This window comes from Nycticebus coucang, chromosome 5 (genome assembly GCF_027406575.1).
Source record: "Nycticebus coucang isolate mNycCou1 chromosome 5, mNycCou1.pri, whole genome shotgun sequence".
NCBI lineage: Eukaryota > Metazoa > Chordata > Mammalia > Primates > Lorisidae > Nycticebus > Nycticebus coucang.
Window position 1 is genome coordinate 22,426,076 of NC_069784.1, and position 20,907 is coordinate 22,446,982.

The 20,907-nt window shown below is 36.8% G+C and overlaps 1 protein-coding gene across 1 annotated transcript in view; it reads right to left on the reverse strand.

Moving 5' to 3' along the window:
- Nucleotides 1–20,907, reverse strand: part of HFM1 (helicase for meiosis 1) — a 110,684-nt gene extending 89,777 nt beyond the window's left edge. Inside the window, exons 1-6 of the mRNA XM_053591303.1 lie at nucleotides 20,879–20,907; nucleotides 16,733–16,830; nucleotides 10,956–11,068; nucleotides 9,010–9,310; nucleotides 2,298–2,560; nucleotides 1,972–2,019 (exon numbers count right to left, since the gene is read on the reverse strand). Of these exons, the coding sequence (XP_053447278.1) occupies nucleotides 1,972–2,019; nucleotides 2,298–2,560; nucleotides 9,010–9,310; nucleotides 10,956–11,068; nucleotides 16,733–16,803 (796 nt within the window). The 5' untranslated portion in view covers nucleotides 16,804–16,830; nucleotides 20,879–20,907. The remainder of the gene's footprint in view (nucleotides 1–1,971; nucleotides 2,020–2,297; nucleotides 2,561–9,009; nucleotides 9,311–10,955; nucleotides 11,069–16,732; nucleotides 16,831–20,878) is intronic.

A 20,907-nucleotide genomic window follows, 5' to 3' on the forward strand; every position in this document is an offset into this window, starting at 1 on the left:
ATAAAATAAAAATATTTAAAACAAATTAAATAAAATATAAGATACTAAGAGAACAGATCTTTTTTTTTTTTGATAGTTTTTGGCCAGGGCCGGGTTTGAACCCGCCACCTCCGATATATGGGGCCAGCACCCTACTCCTTGAGCCACAGGTGCCACCCTTTTTCTTTTCTTTTTTTTTTTTTTTGAGACACAGTCTCAGTTTGTTGCCCTCGTGGTTGCATCACAGCTCACAGCAACCTCAAACTCTTGGGCTCAAGCGATTCTTGTGCCTCAGCCTCCTGAGTAACTGGGACTACAGGCGCACACCACAATGCCCAGCTATTTTTATAGACAAGGTTTCACTCTAGCTCAGGCTGGTTTCAAGCCTGTAAACTCAGGCAACCCACCTACCTCAGCCTCCCAGAGTGGTAGGATTACAGACATGAGTCACCCCGCCCAGCCCTAAGAAGACAGACCTTAAGTAACTATATAAGGTGATAGGCTTGTTAATTAGGTTGATCGTGGTAATCATTTTCACAATGTATATATACAACAAAACATCACATTGTATCATATATCTTTCATGCATACAATTTTTTTAGAGATAAGGGAATTTTATTTTATCTTATTTTATTTTGGAGACAGAGTCTCACTTTGTCATCCTTGATAGACAGCCATCATAGCTTACGGCAACCTCAAACTCTTAGGCTCAAGTGATCCTCTTGCTTCAGCCTCCCAAGTAGCTGAGACTACAAGTGCCACCACAATGCCAGGCTATTTTCAGAAGACAAGGTCTCACTCTGGCTCAGGCTGGTCTCAAACCTCTCAGGACTTGGACTCCCAGAGTGCTAGGATTACAAGTGTGAGCCACTCTGCTCTGCCAGAGATAAGAGAATTTTAATGATCATTTCTACCATTGTTGACTACTTGCTATATCTCCAATACTGTGCCTAGCACTCTGCATACAATCACAGCAACCCTGTAAGTTCCACTACTTCTTATCCACATTTTCAGATAGGAAAAAGGATGAACAAATACACCATTTTTATTTGTCAAATATACCTCAAGAAAGCTAAGGAAAAAATAAAAACAAAAAACCCTTGACATTATTAGTCATAGCATTAAATCAGTGGTTCTCAACCTTCCTCATGCCGTGGCCCTTTAATGCAGAGAACCGCTGCATTAAATGGTCTAATCTTAAGATACCTATCTAACATATTTCCTACTCCTTCTTTAATCATATATTTTACTTCAGCCAAGTTGGAATGCTTAGTCATTCCAAACGTATTCCACACTTTACCTCACCTTGCTCATGACTACTCCTTTGCCGTAACATCTTCCTTACTTTATAATAAGGCATGATCTTGCCTTCGAAGAGTTCATAGGTCATGGGGAAATACTCACATAAATAGCTGGTAAGTTAAAGCAGAATAAGTACACTGTTACAGGTATACAGGGTATTAAAGAAGCAAAAAGGATGTTACCTCCAGAACACACACACATACTCAACATTTTTATACTGGAAATGCTCAACATATAAATTGTATTACATGTATAAACCACAAATTAGGTTCTTTCAAAAATAATACGTTTGTTAAAATGTCCCTAATCCACAAAATGTCTCATTCCCATACATTTCCCCTACCCAGTTTAACCCAATATGGCTGTTCTTACCCAAAGTATAAAAAATTAACTGAATCTGTTTGTAAATAAATACAGGATGTTCAGAGTTCTGACAATAATACAGATCTGATTGGGGTACTTACCTTGTCACAGAATGACAACAAACATTTCATGAGCTGGCAACAGTCTAAAGAACACCCTCTGAGTAGCAAAGGTTTTGTATACATTTATTTCTTAGATAACCCAAAGATTCACTTTTCCCTACTTTTCTTTGTCAGCCAAAATAAACAAATAGGAACACAAACAAAACGTTTAAAAATTATGATTTCATAAATATAAAGCAGCTGTTGTAAATAATTTAAAGGATACGAATTTCTGTGACAGCCTTCAAGGAACCTAAACGATTTTCTATGACCCCTAAAAAAATAATCATACATACTTATATATTTTTAAACTTTTCCATAAAAATAGCCTCAATAAAACTTGCATAACTTTTTATTGAGAACAAAATGTAAAGAATTTTTAATACACAGCTAAAAATATTTTTAACACATAATATAGTAATACAGAAATAATGAAGAAATTTCACAGAGATAACTTTCTCAAAATTACTATATTTGTTTATTTTTCCCTATGCTGAGAAATGCAGATTATTTTGTACTTTTATAAAACCAACTGAAAAGGCAAGGAATTACCTTGAGTATCATGAGGCTGGGAAGCAACTGAAAAAGATGGTGCTTTGAATATGCTGTCTCCAAATTCAGAAGTAGAAAAAGCATCATTTGCTATAAACATATTTGCAGAATATTGAGGTTTCTCTTTACTATTGCTACAGTTTCTTGATTTCCCTTTGTTCATTTCTTCTTGAACAATTTTCACTGAGCCAATGTGAGAGTCCAAGTTTGCACAGTCATTGGAATAAGCACTTCCATATATATTGTCAGATATTTTAAATAATCTGCAAAAAAACCAGTATCACACGTTTTCCACTTGTACCAGGTGCTTTGAATGTAAAAATAAAATTAGCATAAAATTATCCCCTTTAAAAATACTCATAGATTATGGTTTATTCAAATAAAAAAAGTTAATCATTTCTCCTAAAATATGACATGCGATGTTTACCACTGAATTATGTTTTTCTGCTTTCCTAAAACTCAGATAAATCCATTTGTGTTATCCAGCCTTCAAAATGTTCCCAGTGATCTTTGCCTGACCCTTACCCTTGTGCAATCTTCTACAAATTGAATTGTTGAATCAGGATTGAACGATGTAATTAGTAGAGTACTATAGAAGAGCAGGTGTGTGATTTCCAAGGTGAGGTTATAAAAGACATTGTCCCTTCCACATGATCTCTTAGATCTCTCACTCTTGGGAGGACTTAGTCACCACATGAGAAAAATACTCAAGCAACCCCATGAGGAGAGGTAGTGAGGCTCCCTGTCAACAACCAGCACCAACTTGCCAGTCAAGCAGAGCAAACTATCTTGAAAACAGATCCTAGAGTGCTTGTCAAGCTTTCAAATGACTATAGTCTAGTTAACATTTTTTTTTTTCAGTTCTAAGTTATTCATTGAAAACCCCAAAACATCATGTAATTGCTAAAAAAACCACAAAGGGATAGAGCATTTGACCATACTACATTACAATTTGTTTCTCTTACAAAAACAAAATTCTAGGTGACCTGCGTGGGTTTAAATGTACTTATTATTATTGTTTAGAATTCACTGACGGTACAAAGGTACAAAGGCACACTGATTGCGTATGTTAGGTAACATCCCTCTTATAATTGCATCCTGCCCCCATGAGGTGTGCCATTGGCTAGCATTTTGATTGTAGCCTCCCTATAAGAGGTCCTCAACATCTTTATGTATTCTCATGAGACCATAAGGCAGAACTACTAGTTAAGTTGTTCCTAAATTCCTAACCAAAGAAACTGTGACAGATAAATGTTTATTGTTGTTATAAGCCACTAAGTTTTAGAATAATCTGTTATACAACAATAAATAACTAATGTATCTTTTAAAGACAATAAAGTGCTTAAGAGATTTAAAAAGCCCTTCTAATTCATCTCCAATGACTTTCTCCTTCATGTAATCTCAGCCACTTACTGTTTCAATTACTTTGTACTATGCATAAGTGCATTTCCTCTCAATCAATAATTCTGAGATATCATTCTCTGACCACACCTATTGTCGATACTTTTAGCTTGTTTGTTGAAGGTCCCAATAAGCTTGAAGAACAAATTAATCAAAATTAACCTATTTTCTCCCAAACTACCCTTCTTTTCTCTCACCCATTTTTTTTTTAATCAACTTACATTCCATAGCCTATCTTTTTGACTATTTTCTTACCAATATTCTAAACTCTTCTTCTCAATTATCCTTTCATCATACTTACACTGAAAAACTTTAATCATAAAGGAAACTACCTACTTTTTAAAAATAATTATAGCCAGATAGTGAAACACTACTGGGGAAAAAAAAATCACACCTGTTAGGTAGATGAGTAATATTAAAATTTAGAGTCACCATTAGCAAGGCTGCTGGACAAAAGATCAATCTACAAAAATTAACTGTATTGTAATTCCTCTGCTGGGCATATACCCAGAAGACCAAAAATCACAACATAACAAAGATATTTGTACCAGAATGTTTATTGCAGCCCAATTCATAATAGCTAAGTCATGGAAAAAGCCCAAGTGCCCATCGATCCACGAATGGATTAATAAATTGTGGTATATGTATACCATGGAATACTATGCAGCCTTAAAGAAAGATGGAGACTTTACCTCTTTCATGTTTACATGGATGGAGCTGGAACATATTCTTCTTAGCAAAGTATCCCAAGAATGGAAGAAAAAGTACCCAATGTACACAGCCCTACTATGAAACTAATTTGGGACTCTCACATGAAAGCTATAACCCAGCTACAACTTAACAATAGGGGGAAGTGGGAAGGGGGGGGTGGGTAGAGGGAGGGGGATCGGTGGGATCACACCTGTGGTGCATCTTACAGGGGTATTTGCGAAACTTGGTAAATGTAGAATGTAAATGTTTTGGCACAGTAACTGAGATAACGCCAGAAAGGCTATGTTAATCACTGTGATAAAAATGTGTCAAATGGTTTATGAAGCGAGTGTATGATGCCCCATGATCATATCAATGTATACAATTATGATTTAATAAAAAAAAAAAATTAACTGTATTTCTATCTACTAGCAACAGAAGCTCTGAAGAAGAAACTAAGGAACAACATCCCATTTACAATAGCATCAGAAAAGAAAAAAATACTTAGGAATAAAAACCATAAAACATCATTGAAAGAAATTTTTTAAAAACCTAAATAAATGGAAAGATATCCTATGTTCATCCATATTAAAAGACTAAACATTATTATTACGATGGCAATACTCCTCAAGTTGATATACAGATTCAACGCAATCCCTATTAAAATTCCAACAGGCTTCTTTGCAGAAATTGACAAGCTTAGGCTAAAATTCATATAGAAATACAAAAGACCCAGTTTAATGAAAACAATCTTGAAAAAAAGTTGGAGGACTCACTTCCCAATTTGAAAAGTTAATATAAAGCTCTAGCAATCAAGGCAGTGTGGGAATGGCTTAATAATTGACATAACAATCAATGGAGTGGAACTGGGAGTCCAGAAGTAAACCTTTATGTGGTGCAACAGGAAATGAATACCAAGGGTGCCAAAAAATGTAAATACATTTTAAGAGGGTTTATCTATGTATCACTTTTCGAAGTTGAATTACAGTAGCAATATATAGTATGACAGTCACTCAAAAGATGGCATTAATCAAATAAATGTTGGCATCACCATGTGACAGGCATGATGAATAGTGTGTATACATTTTTTTGGCACTCTCTGTATTTAGTCTTTGTCCCTGGATCCTGGCACAGAGCTCCTTTGAAATTTCCTGAGTGACAGAAATGACAGAGTATCTTTGTTATTCACAGGAAGCCCCTTTCTTTCTTTCTTTGGACCACACCAAAGTTTATACAAATAAAGTAACCACTGGAGTGACCCTAGATAGTTTGAGGATGGAGGATAGTTATAAGAGGAACCAACCATGTTGCTAGAGGGTTCAAACTTTCAGATCCTACTGCCCATTCCTCCATCCCTGACCTCCAAGGATGAGAGTGACTGAAGATTAAATTTAATTATCCATAGCCAATAATTTCATCAATCATGGAATCTCTACCAAAACCCTTACACAGGCTAGGCATGGTGGCTCACACTTGTAATCCTAGCACTCTGGGAGGACAAGTTGGGAGGAAGGCTTCAGCTCAGAGTTGGAGATCAGCCTGAGCAAGAACAAGATGCCATTTCTACTAAAAGTAGGAAAATTAGCAGGGCATCCTGGTAGATGACTGTAGTCCCAGCTATTCAGGAGGATGAAGTAGAAAGACTGCTTGAACCCCGGAGTTTGATGTTTCTGTGAGTTAGGCTGATGTCATGGCACTCTAGCCTAGGCAACAACAGAGCTCAAAACAAAACAAAACTTTAAACAGTCGAGTTCCAAGAACATCTGGGTTGGTGAGCATATAAAGGTACTGAGAAGATAGCACACTCAGAGAAGGGATGAAAATTATGCACTCCCTCCCCCATATTGTGTCCTATGGATCTCTTTCATTTGGAGTTATACCCTTTATAATAAACTACCAAATGTAAGTAAAATGTTTTTCTTAATTCTGTAAGTCACTCTAGCAAATTACTGAACCTAAAGTGAGGTCATGAGAACCTTCAAATTTGCAACTGACCAGACAGAATTGTGAATAACATGGACACACATATTTTTCCCCTGGCATCTGAAGTGAGGACAACCTCAAAGGACTGAGCCCTTAACCTGTGGGGTCTGATGGTAACTCCAGGAGTTAGTGTCAAAACTGATTTGAATTAAGTCATGGAAAAAGCCCAAGTGCCCATCGATCCATGAATGGATTAATAAATTGTGGTATATGTACACTATGGAATATTATGCAGCCTTTAAGAAAGATATACTCTTTCATCTTTACATGGATGGAGCTGGAACATATTCTTCTTAGTAAAGTATCTCAAGAATGGAAGAAAAAGTATCCAATGTACTCAGCCCTACTATGAAATTAATTTATGGCTTTCACATGAAAGCTATAACCCAGTTATAACCCAAGAATAGGGGGAAAGGGGAAAGGGAGGGAAGGGAGGGGGAGGTGGGCGGAGGGAGGGTGATTGGTGGGAATACACCTGTGGTGCATCTTGCAAGGGTATATGCGAAACTTAGTAAATGTAGAATGTAAATGTCTTAACACAATAACTAAGAAAATGCCAGGAAGGCTATGTTAACCAGTGTGACGAAAATGTGTCAAATGGTCTATAAAACCAGTGTATGGTGCCCCATGATCGTATTAAGGTACACAGCTATGATTTAATAAAAAAAAAAAAATTAAAAAAAAACTGATTTGAATTATTGGATACCATCTTGCCATCAGAGAGTCAAAGGATTACTTAGCATTACTAAACACTAGACCTCAGATTATTTCCAATTAGGGTCTCATGACAATCAATAGGGAAAGAATAGTCTTTTTGACAAATGGTGCTGGAACAACTGAATATCTTCACACTAAAAGAATGAAGGTGGAATCTTACTTCACTCAATAGCTCATTGATCAAAACCTAAGAGCTAAAACTGTAAATGTTTTAAAACTAGATAACAATAATGGTTGCACAACTATATGAATATTATAAAAACCCTGTGGCTCAAGGAGTAGGGCGCTGGTCCCATATGCCAGAGGTGGGGGTTCAAACTCAGCCCTGGCCAAAAACCACAAAAAAAAAAAAAAAAAAAAACCAGTAAATTTTAGACTTCAAAAGGGTGAATTTTATTGTATGTGGATTGTATCTTAATAAAGCTCATAGGAAAAAATTATAGAAATCAACCTCTGTAGCAGACCATATAAAGGAGAAGCAAGAGTTAAGCTCAGAACACACTGTAACTATAAGAAACACCTGTGATATAACATCTCGGTAATATAACATCTTGGTGATAAGGGCATGGGGAAGGGATACGACTCTCCTTAACACAAGAGCATGCAAGACCAGAACATCAGTGCTTGGCAGTCTCTAGACCTGTGGGGCAAACAGCCACGGGATCACGTCTATAAGTAGCTGCAGGAAAGGTTAGTCCAGGTTCAGTTCTCATTCTTTCACGGACTCACTCACTCTAACTCTTGCACTCCTCTTGCTCGCAGGGCATCTGTCTGATGCCCTTCTTGGAAGACTGCTAAGATTTACTCTCCTACTAAAACTGTTTCACTCCGTTTTGCTCAGACGAATAGCCCCCAGGCACCTAAGGGTAGTTGATCCTGAGCAAGGTAGCACAGCAGTCCGAGTCTGGGCAATAGATAAGCCGGGGCCAGAGACCTGACCAGTCCTGGCCCAACAAACCTCAACAGAGCCCTTCACAGTGTCCAGCAATCCTACCATTATTCTAATTATATTGCTTTCCATTCTCCATAATTTCTTCCACTCTTCTCATTCCTGCTCAATACCCTCACTTTGTCCCTCAAATACCACATATAACCTCATTTCCTATGTCACAGAGAAAACAAAAACTATCAACTAGACTTTTTCCATATGTTCAACAGTCTATTTGGACTATTTATAAGTATCTAAAATCAACATGTCTAAATCTATACCCATCACCTTCCCTAAAACCTATTCTTCCTTTATAGTGCTCTATATCATAAAAGGGAATTACCATCCTTCATTCTGGCTTAAACCAAAAACCCAGAAGTCAGGTATCAATTCCAATAATCATTTAAGTCTTATGGGATTCTACCTTCTAAATAATTTTGGACTCCTCCCATTCCAGCTACCGTCATCCTAGATCAAGCCACCATTTTCTTCCATCAACACTAAAAATAAATCTTTTTTTGTTTGGTTTTTTTGAGACAGAGTTTCACTCTGTCACCTGGGGTTAGTGGATCTTCACAATACATTTTATTTCTGATTTGACATCCATACTGGGGCCAAAATGAACCTAAAGAAAAGAAAAATCTAATTTCATTCTTCTGCTTAAAGCCTAGGACTTTAGAAAAATGGTTCTCAAACTTTAGTGTGCACAACAATCAACTGGAAATTTTGTTTAAAATGAAGATCCTTGTGTCCCACCTGTACTGTGCTGGTATCATTTGCAGTAGATAAAATAGCTGAATGTAATGGTCATGGCTATTTTTATGGGTAGGACTAGTACTGTGGTATCAGAAATGAAGAGAGTCCAGAATTATTCAGGAGATAGAATTTTGGTATTTTTCTTATTCAGATTCTGCCATATTTAATACATTTAGATATACATATAAATATTTGATTTTATTCATTGAATATTATTTATTCCATTTAATTAATTACCTTTTCCGGAATGCTGACGTGCTTTCTCCTTTATCTTCTACAAAATTAACTAATTTTGTATCATCAGGAACATTTTGCTCAGGTGCTATCTCAGTGCCAATGTGATTTTTTTGTTTCTGACAATATGTCAGCTTGCCAACAACATGCGGTAAGTCATTGTTACCTACCCCTCCTAAATTGAGATCATCTTGTTCATATTTATTAGAGGGGAAGGAAAATTGAAATTTTTGTGTTGGTGAAATATAATTTGTGTCTTCTTTCATTATGTTTAAGTTTGACATTTTTGGTCTCTTCCCTTGACCTGCAAAAAAGGAATATATTATTACATGTTCTTCACGAAAATAATTTTCAAATTGGTGAAAAAATTCAATAAAATTTTTAGAAGAGTTTACCAGTTCAATATGAAAACCAGAAGAAAAGTATTAATATAATAACAATAATAAAACCACATATGGTTTTAAAATACAGGTGATTTTAAGGTATATTACACCAATGAAGGACACTCAAATTAATTCAGAATTATTGAGATTAAATTTTAAATTTATCAAGAACCTATATTATAAAATAGGTTTAATTCCTGACCCATGAACATAATCATTCATTTCAAAATTAAAACATTTAACTATTTTATTTTAAATATTTTATTTACTATAATTATGAAGATTTTAAAACTGATATAATTTACATACAGAAATACAATAGTCAATCACAAAATGCTACTGAATATGATCCAGTATTAAAATATATGATACAATGTTTTTAAGTTTGTGATTTTGCTGCTAAAATCAAGATAAAGAAATGTCTTCATCATAGTGACAGAGTCTCACTTTGTCACCCTTAGTGGAGAGCCATGGCGTCACAGCTCACAGCAACCTCCATCTCTTGGGCTTAGGCGATTCTCTTGCCTCAGCTTCCCGAGTAGCTGAGACTACAAGGTCCTGCCACAACGCCGGGCTATTTTTTGTTGCAGTTTGGCTGGGGCTGGGTTCGAACCCGCCACCCTCAGTATATGGGGCTGGCACCCTACTCACTGAGCCACAGGCGTCGACCCATAGTGACATAATTTTAAAGGTTTCTTTACAGAGACTCTTTGGGAGGTTTAAGCAGAGTTTGGAGGCCTTATTATGGTTTAAATTTCTTTAACATCTATTATATACATATATTATGCTACATATAGTATATATGCTATATATTATTTGATATGAGTATATTTTTGTATATATAACATATGCAAATTGTGAAGCTTAATAATAAAATATGTATGTATGAACCTATGACCCAATTTAAAAGTTAATATTTTACCAATATTACATTAGATCACATATATTGTTTACTCTTGTTTTTGAGATTTATAAAGATCGTGTCAAACTACACATAATCTTCTGGATCTTGCTTTTATCATTCAGTATATTTCAGAAATCTGGTTACCTTTAGTAAAGAGCAAAGCAACCTGAACAGTGGTAACAGGAGTTTTACTAGTAAGAGGAAAAAATATTTTTCCAGAACATTAGTCAAAACAAGTTATATGTAATAGCTTATTGTGTGTGTGTGTATGTGTGTATATATGTATGTATTTGTATTTATGGAGAAGGAAACTGTTTTGGATTTTAAGATTTAGTAAGCATTGGATGGCACCTGTGGCTCAAAGGAGTAGGGTGCTGGCCCCATATACCAGAGGTGGTGGGTTCAAACCCAGCCTGGCCAAAAACTGCAAAACATAAATAAATAAATAAAAAGATTTAGTGAGCATTATTAAAAGTAAGTCTCCACTTTCATTTTACTTCATTAAAATAAAGACATTTTTATCACTTTGCATAATTATTATACATATAGCCGATGTGCATGTGATATTTTGATACATGTAATGTATAATGATCAAATTAGAGCTTTTAATATTGATATGAACTGCATGGGTTTGGGCTTACAACAAATTCATGCTAATTTACCTAATAGTTTATGACTTTCTATTTCTTCCTCTAATTCCTGAATATCTGGAATTTCTGAAATCAGTGGAGCAGGAGGGAGAAACAAATCCAGTGACTTTTCATTGTCTGGATAGCTATATAAAATATAAGAATGTGAATATATATATATATAAATAAGGATATAACATTAAACACTGTATTTGGGAGGACATTGAAACATTACTCAAGTACAGAATCTTAGATAAACATTCTGTAGCTAACGTTCTGTAAGTACTTTGATTTCTCTCTCCCTATACAACAGTATTCTCAACATTTTTTCCCTTATGTCATAGGATTAATGATATTGCTGTGTCAGACAGCTACCTAACTAATGGCAGTAACACATATCCTCTTCTACAATTCAAATTCTAGTAACCTGTTCGGGGTCTGTAGCTCAAGCAGCTAAAGCACCAGCCAGGTACACCAGAGTTGGCAGATTTGAATCCAGCTTGGACCTGCCAAACAACAATGACAACTACAACCAAAAAACAGCTGGGCGCATTGTGGCAGGCGGCTGTAGTCCCAGCTACTTGGGAAGCTGAGGTAAGAGAACTGCTTAAGCCCAGGAGTTTGAGGTTGCTGTGAGCTGTGATGACACAGCACTCTACCCAAGGCGACAGCTTGAGGCTCTGTCTCAAAAAAAAAAAAAAATTCTAGTAACAACAATCTTAAATCTCCAATATTCTAAAAAGTAGTATCTCAAACTTCAGCATTTTAACTATTATAAGTAACAAATTACTTATGACATACCTCAGAACTAATCATGGCAAACGATACCATTACTGGTATTCTAGAATATTCTTACAACATTATTACATGTTAATGTCCTAACCCAAATATTCTTGGTCCAAAGCCATCTAAACCACAGAAAATCCAAGCAACCAAATGAAACTGAAAATCCCTTTACAATCTTACAGCAACTGATAAGATTTTTGCTACACTGTTGGCATCTTTACCCTTCCATAACTTTCATCTGTGATCCTATCAACAAATACTGCTTTAATAGTTCTTTTCCAATCAAAGTTGGTGTGTCCTTCACTAAGACAAAAAGATAAGTGTTAGGTGACAGGAAATAAGGTTGAGAAGAGCACCATATATTCTATCTACACCAAATCCGAACGATTTTTTTTTTGAGACAGTCTCACTATGTCACCCTCGGTAAAGTGCTATGGCGTCACAGCTAACAGCAACCTCCAACTCTTAGGCTCAAGAGATTCTCTTGTGTCGGCCTCCCAAGTAGCTAGGACTACTTGGGAGGTGCCCACCACAACACCCAGCTATTTTTTGGTTGTAGTTGTCATTGTTGTTTGGCAAACCTGGGCAGGGTTCAAACCTGCCAGCCCCGGTGTGAGCAGCTAGGGCACCAAATCCCAGCTGAGCCAAATCCCAATAATTTTATGATTTATTTCTTATCTCTTCATTTAGGATGTTAAGCTCTCTAAAAGTGAAAGACTCAGTCTTTTATTTTTCTATCTCTTGGAACACCTAACACATAGCTGCTATGGCCATATTTTCCAAATCAAAAATCTACAACACATTATCTGACAATTTCCGACACAATGTCTGACAATAAGCCAGATCATTAAAATTTAGGACTATGTCAAAGGATTCCTCAGATCACTGCCAGTTAAATGGCTATGAAGCAAAGCCCAAGGGAAATCAGGAACAAGCTTTCAAGAGTCTTTCCCAACAAAGTCACACAAAATGTACTTAATTCTCCCAGTCATAAGTTGTGACAACACCCATAAAATGTTGCCAAACAAAGGAAGTTCATTAGGGACTCAATTCCCAGGGCTAATCATGTAAGCAAGGACTGTCTGGCACATACTGGGTATGTAAATTTCAGAATCCCAGTAGAAAAGCAGGTGTTCAGCAGAAACCATATGATTCGTATAAATAGTTTACTCACAGTAAGCCACTGTTATCCACAGTTAATGGTGGGAAACTTTCTGAAATCTAAGTTCTCAGACTCCAGCCTAAGACCAGCCTTGCAAGTAGACCTTTTCAAGAATAACAGTTTAGGCTTGCTATGGTAACTCTTTTCTGTATGTGAACTATTTGAGAAAATCCAAGAAAGAAAATAATAGCTCTACTATTCAGCCTTCTCATGATTTCCCAATTTTTTTTTCTAGAGGTGCCATTACTCTCCCAGTCAACCAGAATCCAAACTATAGTATAATCTTCTTTATTCACTATATCCGGACTCATATGAAGTTTTATTGCATCTTTCTTATAATGCTTCTTGAATTCATCATTTCCTTTATATTTTCACTGCCACTATCATAATCAAAGCTCTAATCAACTGTTAAACATATCTTAACTGCCCTCACTGCCTCTAGGCTTTGTCTCTTGTATATTTTACACATTTCTACCACATTCATTTGGAATTGTTTCCATCATATTAATTCAACTTTTTCAGTGGCTTACAAAAAATGCCAGACTTCCTGGTGTCCTTAGGTACTTAACTGTTTTAACTCTCCATACCTAGTTTATAGTCCAGGCCAAATTTTACTTGCTATATCTCAAATAGATAATACATCCTGTGTCTCCTCAACTTTATTCAAAGATACTCACTTTATTCTGCATGCCCTTGTGCCCTGCCCTACCTCTCAATATTTACCTATAGAAGTTCCACTATTTTATTCATTCATTAATCCATTCAATAATTATTTTACTGAGTACTATGTGTCAGGCACTATTCTAGGCACTAGATTTTATATCCACTCAAAACCCAGCTCAAATTCTCACTTTTCTTTTTTTTTTTTTTGAGACAGAGTCTCACTATGTTGCACTCAGTAGACGGCCGTGGTATCACAGCTCACAGCACCTCAAACTCTTGGGCTTATGCGATTCTCTTGCCTCATCCTCCCAAGTAGCTGGGACAACAGGCACCCATCACAATGCCCAGCTATTTTTTGTGGTTGTCATTGTTTAGCAGGCCCAGCCTGGGCCGGGCTCAAACCCACTAGCTTCAGTGTATGTGGCCGGTGCCCTACTCACTGAGCTACAGGAGGCGAGCCTAACTTTTATTTTTCTTGTCACCCTCAGTAGAATACTGTGGCATCATAGCTCACAGCAACTTTAAACTCCTGGGTTCAAGCTAACTTCTTGCCTCAGTTTTTTATTTTTAGTAGAGACGGGGTCTCACTCTTGCTCAGGCTGGTCTTGAACTTGTGAGCTCAAGTAATCCACAGGTAATTTAGTCACCTCCGCCTCCTAGACTGCTAAGATTACAGGCACGAGCCACCAAACCTAGCCCAAATTCTAATTTTTCCAAGTTATCTCACTAGTTTCCCTAAGATTTTCTCCCTACCCTCTTTTTTAAATTTTTGTTTACTTGTCTGTTTTTGAGACAAGATCTTGCTCTGTCACTCAGACTAGAGTGCAGTGGCATCATTATATGTGAGAGTTTTGAGACAGATCGTGTTATGATCCATTATTCCATTTCCAAGAAACACAGTTGACAGCATCTTTTCTGATTCACCTGTGCAAGCTTCAACTTGTTGGGCTTATCAGTGTTGTTGACAGGGTTTCATTTGTTTTCATCTGCGTGGATTTTGTTTCTTGATTTTTGTGTATCTCAAAACTTTTGTAATGGCCCATGTAGCTCACTGCAACCTCAAAATCCTGGCCTTAAGCAATCCTCTTGCCTCAGCCTCCCAAGTAGCTGGGACTACAGCCATGTGCCCAGCTAATTTTTCTAATTTTTGTAAAGATGAGGTCTTTCCTGGTCTCAAGCAATCCTTTTGCCTCAGCCTCCCAAAGTGTTAGGATTACAGGCAGGACCCACTGTACCTGGCCACCCTTCTCTATTCTTACAAACTAAACCTGTATTTATTACAGCCTACCTTGTATTGTATGTGTTGTGGTGTAGATAGGTAGATACATAGATATCTGATACTCTTTCTAGATTGTAAAGACTTAACGGTTTTGTTTTTATTTCCATTTATGTCAGTAGTACTTAGCACAGTGCTTTATATAATTAGGTAGACTCTTCAGTAACTATTGATTTAATTCCATGGCTTTTAGACACAAGAAAATTTAGTCCAAGATCCTTATTGTGGCATTTAATGCCCACCACAAACTCCTCTTACTCAACTTATTTTTCTAACTTTTTGTCCCAATTTTTTTGCTCTATGAATTGTCTACTCTAGAAAACTTTTCCATACACTATTCCACAGAAGTATCATGAACTGGCTTGATTCACTCTTTTTGTCTGGATATAACAGTGTAACTTCCTCTCTGTCTATAAGAATTAGCAAATCCTTCAAGGCCTCCTGAAATCTCCCCCTATTTCTATAAAGCCTGACCTGATCATGTAGCCAAAAATGACTTTTCTTCCAAATCTGAAATTTCATTTCATGAATATATGCTCATTTGCTGTGCACATATTGTTGACTTTGTACTATTAGAAGGATAACCTTTGAAAATGTTCCCTAATTTGTATCAGCCAGTTCTGATTAATACTTGTTGACCCAGTTAGATGTACTCTTACCCACTCAAAAGCGTCCCACTCTAGCCCAATGTGGTGGCTCACGCCTATAATCCTAGCACTGTGGGAGGCCGAGGCAGATGAATTGCTTGAGCTCAGGAGTTCCAGACCAACCTGAGCAAGAGAGAGATCCTGTCTCTACTAAAACCAGAAAAACTAGCTAGGTGGTGAAACCTGTAGTCCCAGCTACCTCAGGAGACTGAGGCTAGAGAAATGTTCAACTCAGAAGATTGAGGTTGCTGTGTGCTATGACACAACAGTACTCTATCCAGGGTGACAAAGTAAGGCTCTGTCTGGAAAAAAAAAAAAAAAGAGTCCCAGTCTAGATGATGAATTACATGGTCACATTATTTACTAGTGACCTTTCAATATGTGTGTTTAATCTCCTATACTCTAGACTTTATTTTTTTGAAGTAAAAGTCTGTTTCATCCTTTTCATATCCCTTTCACTATTTAATCAATATTTGAATAAATGAGGCAATAAATATGCTCCATTAAAATGTAATAGAACACAAAAAATTCAGAATTAAGAGAAATGCACACGTTAAATCCATAAAAGCCAGTCTTTGACAGAGTACCTACTCTCTACTCTTGTTTCCTTTGGCCTCACATCTTATTTGCACCCCTACTTCCTGCCTGCACTAAATTTCCTATCACACATGGCCTCTGGCACACTGCCCACTCTGTTTCCAAAAGGTACCATCACTCCTTGTCCGGAGCTACTCTTTAACCATTATTTCCACTCTTGAGCTTGGCCAAAAATAATTTGAACATACCAGAAACATAAACAAATGGGAGCCAAATAGGTAAAAATCTATTCCATTTAAAAAATTATAACATTCAAAATGTTAAACTTCAGTTACTCCCTTATATTTGAATATGAATTCCATATTTACCAAATATATAACTGAAACATGATTTTGCTGATCCTTAATTTTTTATTTACCAGCAAGAAAAATTAAAACTCTCTAAAACTAAAAAAAAAAAAAAAAAAAAGCCCTTAAAAAATACACTGTTATTTTTTATTTATTTATTTATTTATTTTTTGAGACAGAGTCTCACTTTATGGCCCTCAGTAGAGTGCCATGGCATCACACAGCTCACAGCAACCTCCAACTCCTGGGCTTAAGCGATTCTCTTGCCTCAGCCTCCTGAGTAGCTGGGACTACAGGCGCCCGCCACAACGCCCAGCTATTTTTTGGTTGCAGTTCAGCTGGGGCCGGGTTTGAACCCGCCGCCCCACTGTTATTTTTTAATGTAGACTTACTTTTCAACTTCATCTGGTTTTTCAAAAAACAAATTATCCAAAGAAAAGAAGCAGTCATTTGATTTCAGCATTGTTGAAAACTGGACTTTGTCATCAATCTATAAAACATAGAAAAGTAGTTTATATTTTATTTACAAAGGCGTAGGAAAATATTTTGGGGTAGAAAAACTATAATTATTAATTTCCCACAATGTCCTGTAAAATATAACCACAGACTATCCTCCTAGTTTTATCTTCTGCAACTTCCTCCAAAGTTCCTCAATATTCAAATACATCTTTCTCTGTTCTCCTCTCATTCATTCACTTCCACACTTGCACCCCTCCCTTCACATAATGTGTTTTCTTCCATTCGCCATCTGACAAATTCCCATCCATCCTTCAAGGTGTAAGTCAAACGTCATTTCTTCTTCAAAGACTTCTCTGAATTTGTCCTCTTCCCTAAGATAGAATTAATCACTCCTTTGGACTCTAAATATTTAATAATTCATATCATTATTTTTGAGTTAATATATTACATTTTATCACGAATGTATACACTTCTAACAATACATTATGAACATATGCAGGGATGTGCTTAAAAATAAAGGGAGAAAGGCAGAGAAAGAAGTACTGATGAAACAATATTGGCAATGATTTGATAACTGCTAAAGCTACATAATAGGTACATGGGATTCATTATAATATTGTTTATTCTTTATGTGTTTGTACTTTCCCAAAATAAAAGAATTACAGGTTTAACATGTTGTGTATATTTATAGTCATATTATGTAAGCATAGACTACATATACCTGTAATATGCTTACATTCTTTTTTAAAAGATCATCTTTATATTCATAGATGTTACATAAACATAAAGGATAAAAACGTTCAGCATAGGCTTGGCCCCTATAGCGCAGCCACACACACCAGAGCTGGTGGGTTCGAATCCCAGCCCAGGCCTGCCAAATAACAATGACAACTACAACCAAAAAATAATAGCTGAGCATTGTGGCGGGCATCTGTAGTCCCAGCTACTTGGGAGGCTCTTGTCTCAAAAAAAAAAATAAGGTTCAGCATTGGCCACCTGGGAATGTAATAAAAATCCAGGCTGAGCAAAGATTCAAATGTGATAGGAAACCATTTTACAGACATGGACATTGCTCTTTTCACATTGCAATTACTTTTCCCTGCACATCAACAATACATCCCAATTGTTTTCTAAATAATGAAACATTATAGAACATTCTATATGACAAAACATGAAGTAAAATTCACAAATCATAAAATATAATCACATTTCTATTTCTTCTGTGATAGTTAATATACCGCAAATTTGTCCTCAGGAAAGAAACTAAAATTGAAGAAACTATACTAGCGCCATCAGGTGGAGAAATCCACATTATTCTCTGAGATTATGTCTGTCCAATTTTCAATCCTCCCTGATGTGGGGTAAAATACAAGTGGGAGTGATGTGGGAACGAAGAAATGTTTCCAGGTGCACACCCCTCCACAAAATGCTACTAGTAAGAAGACTAAACCTATGTATACTGTAGGACTGTTGTTACTGATCCAGAATACTGTGGGTTTTTTTTTTATTGTTTTCTTTTTTGGGTTTCTCCCTTCCGTTTAATTTAATCACTTTTTTCATTTTTGTCATTTTTATCAATTAGTCACCCAAAAAGAAATTGTAAAAGAGCAAAAGAAATTACTGTGGCTCTGTAAGTGTCTAAAACAATTTAACTGTATGAAAATAGAAGCCTAGGATAATAGGATAGCAGGAAGGAAGTCATTCAAAATTATGCTAACAGAGTCTTTAACATCTTCAAGTAAACAATTTCAGAAGTTGAAAACAATTCCAGAATCATGTTTTTATACTGTGCAAAAAATAACAAAATGTTCTCTTTCTAGTTTTAAGGAAACTCTGTTTTTAAATAAACAAAAAAAACAAAAAACAAAAAACTTTCTCTAAAGTAAAACTCACCAGACCATTTTTATATGACTTTGCTACCTCAGAATTTAAGTAGAAAATCTTTAGGGAAGCACATACCTGAATTCTTTATTCTAAAAGAAACTGCAAGTAAGATAATAAAACTATAAATTTTGGGGAAAATGTTATAATTGAAAAACCTATTGAACCAGCAAATATTTTCAAAAGAACTTTTGATTTCTAGTTCTAGTATATACAAGAATATAACTTGTTTTGGGCAGCGCCTGTGGCTCAGTGAGTAGGGCACCAACCCCATATACCAAGGGTGGTGGGTTCAAACCCCACCCAGGCCAAACTGCAACAAAAAAATAGCCAGGCGTTGGGGCGGGCACCTGTGGTCCCATCTTCTCAGGAGGCTGAGGCAAGAGAATCGCCTAAGCCCAAGAGCTGGATGTTACAGTGAGCTGTGATGTCAAAGCACTCTACTGAGGGCGACAGAGTAAGACTCTGTCTCTAAAAAAAAAAGAATATAACTTGTTTTGGTTCAAAATAAAAATATTACGTATGTATTTTAATTCTGATATTTAAACCCCTATGGGGGGAAAAATCCCTTAACTATTGTTCATCCCCTTTCTCTGCATTATTTTTCTTCATAATATGTTGATAACTGACATTATACCGTGTTTAGTTGTTTATTATCTTTCTCCCTTTAAAGCAAGCAGGAACTTTTTGCTCAATAATGTATTCCAGTAATTCAGAACAGTGTGTGGTCTGTAAGTATTCATTGTGGGATAAATGTATTAGTAACAATCGGTTTATAAAAATAACATTAATGTCAAATAAAAAATGTTTTTATGAAACTTAAAATTTTACCCTCCAAAACTTTAATGTTCAGTTTAAAAATGTGAGTTTTTGCCTAGTTCAGGATTTATGTCTTCAAATCGTGAAGGTTCTAAAGATGATGAATTCAGCACTTTCATTATGTAAATAATTTTTTTTTAATGCAGGCCCTAAAAGAGATTTTCCTAAATTTCAGTATGAGTTTATGTGAAGGGATGCTAAATTTTGAATTAATTAAACTTAAATTCTAGGTTTAGATTCAGATTTTCTAAACTGCTTCATTTTGGATTATTACCATGTCTTAGTTTCAACATACGGCACAAAATTATATTGCAAAAACACAATATACAATATCCTCGGAAGTGGCTTTTTTTTGGTCTGCTCTGCTCTTAACTAATCACTGTTAGAATACTTAAACTATTTTTGTGACTACATAATATGTTGCTTGTGGAGCCCACCTGCACCTTCTCTATTTATATTAATGACAATTTAGCATTTTCTTTCCTATAATCCGTACTTGTGCAAAGTCTTGGATCTATTATATATTCCTTACAATTTTTACTGTCAGAAACATACTTATTTCAAAAGTACAAATAGAGAGATAAATAAATTTCTGATTGGCTAGAAACAGTGAAGGGGAAATCAACATTCACTGGAATAACCGACCATCACAAATGACAGCACATAACTTTTAAGTAGGAGAATAATCGTGGGAAAAGGCCGGGCACGGTGGCTTATGCCTATAATCCTAGACTCTGGGAGACGGAGGCAGGTGGATTGCCTAAGCTCAGTAGTTCAAGACCAGCCTGAGCAAGGGTGAGACCCGTCTCTACTAAAAATAGAAAAACTAGCCACGTGTTGAAGCGGGCGCCTGTAGTCTCAGCTACTCGGGAGGCTGAGGCAGGAGGATCACTTGAGCCCAAGAGTTTGAAGTTGCTGGGAGCTGTGACGCCTGGCCACTCAACTCGGGGCGACAGAGTTAGACTCTGTCTCAAAATCATCACCATGGGAACAAATTATTCCAAGTCCCCGAGTCCCGGCCAGGGAAGGGACCACACAATCGTCAGAGCCTCAGATTTCACCCCCTCTCCCCAGGTACCGACCAGGCAGGGGAAGGGTCCATCCTGGAACCGAATGAGGACCTAAAACAAACACGTCCCTGTGGATTGCCTAGTGTGTATTCTAAATCCAAGCAAGCCCCGCAAAGCAGAAGGCTTCGGTCCCCGCGTGTGGCCCCAGCCCCCAGCGCTGGGGCAGTCGTCCCGCCCCCGGGGGTCTGGGTACCCAGGGCGGTAAAACCAGGCGGCCGGAATAGACGCGCACGCGCCACCAGCTCCCGTCAGGAGGCCGCACACCCCCGGACGCAAACACAAGAGGCCCCGCGAGCAACCAGAACGGACCCCTCTCAGCCAGCTCTGTGGAGTCCCAC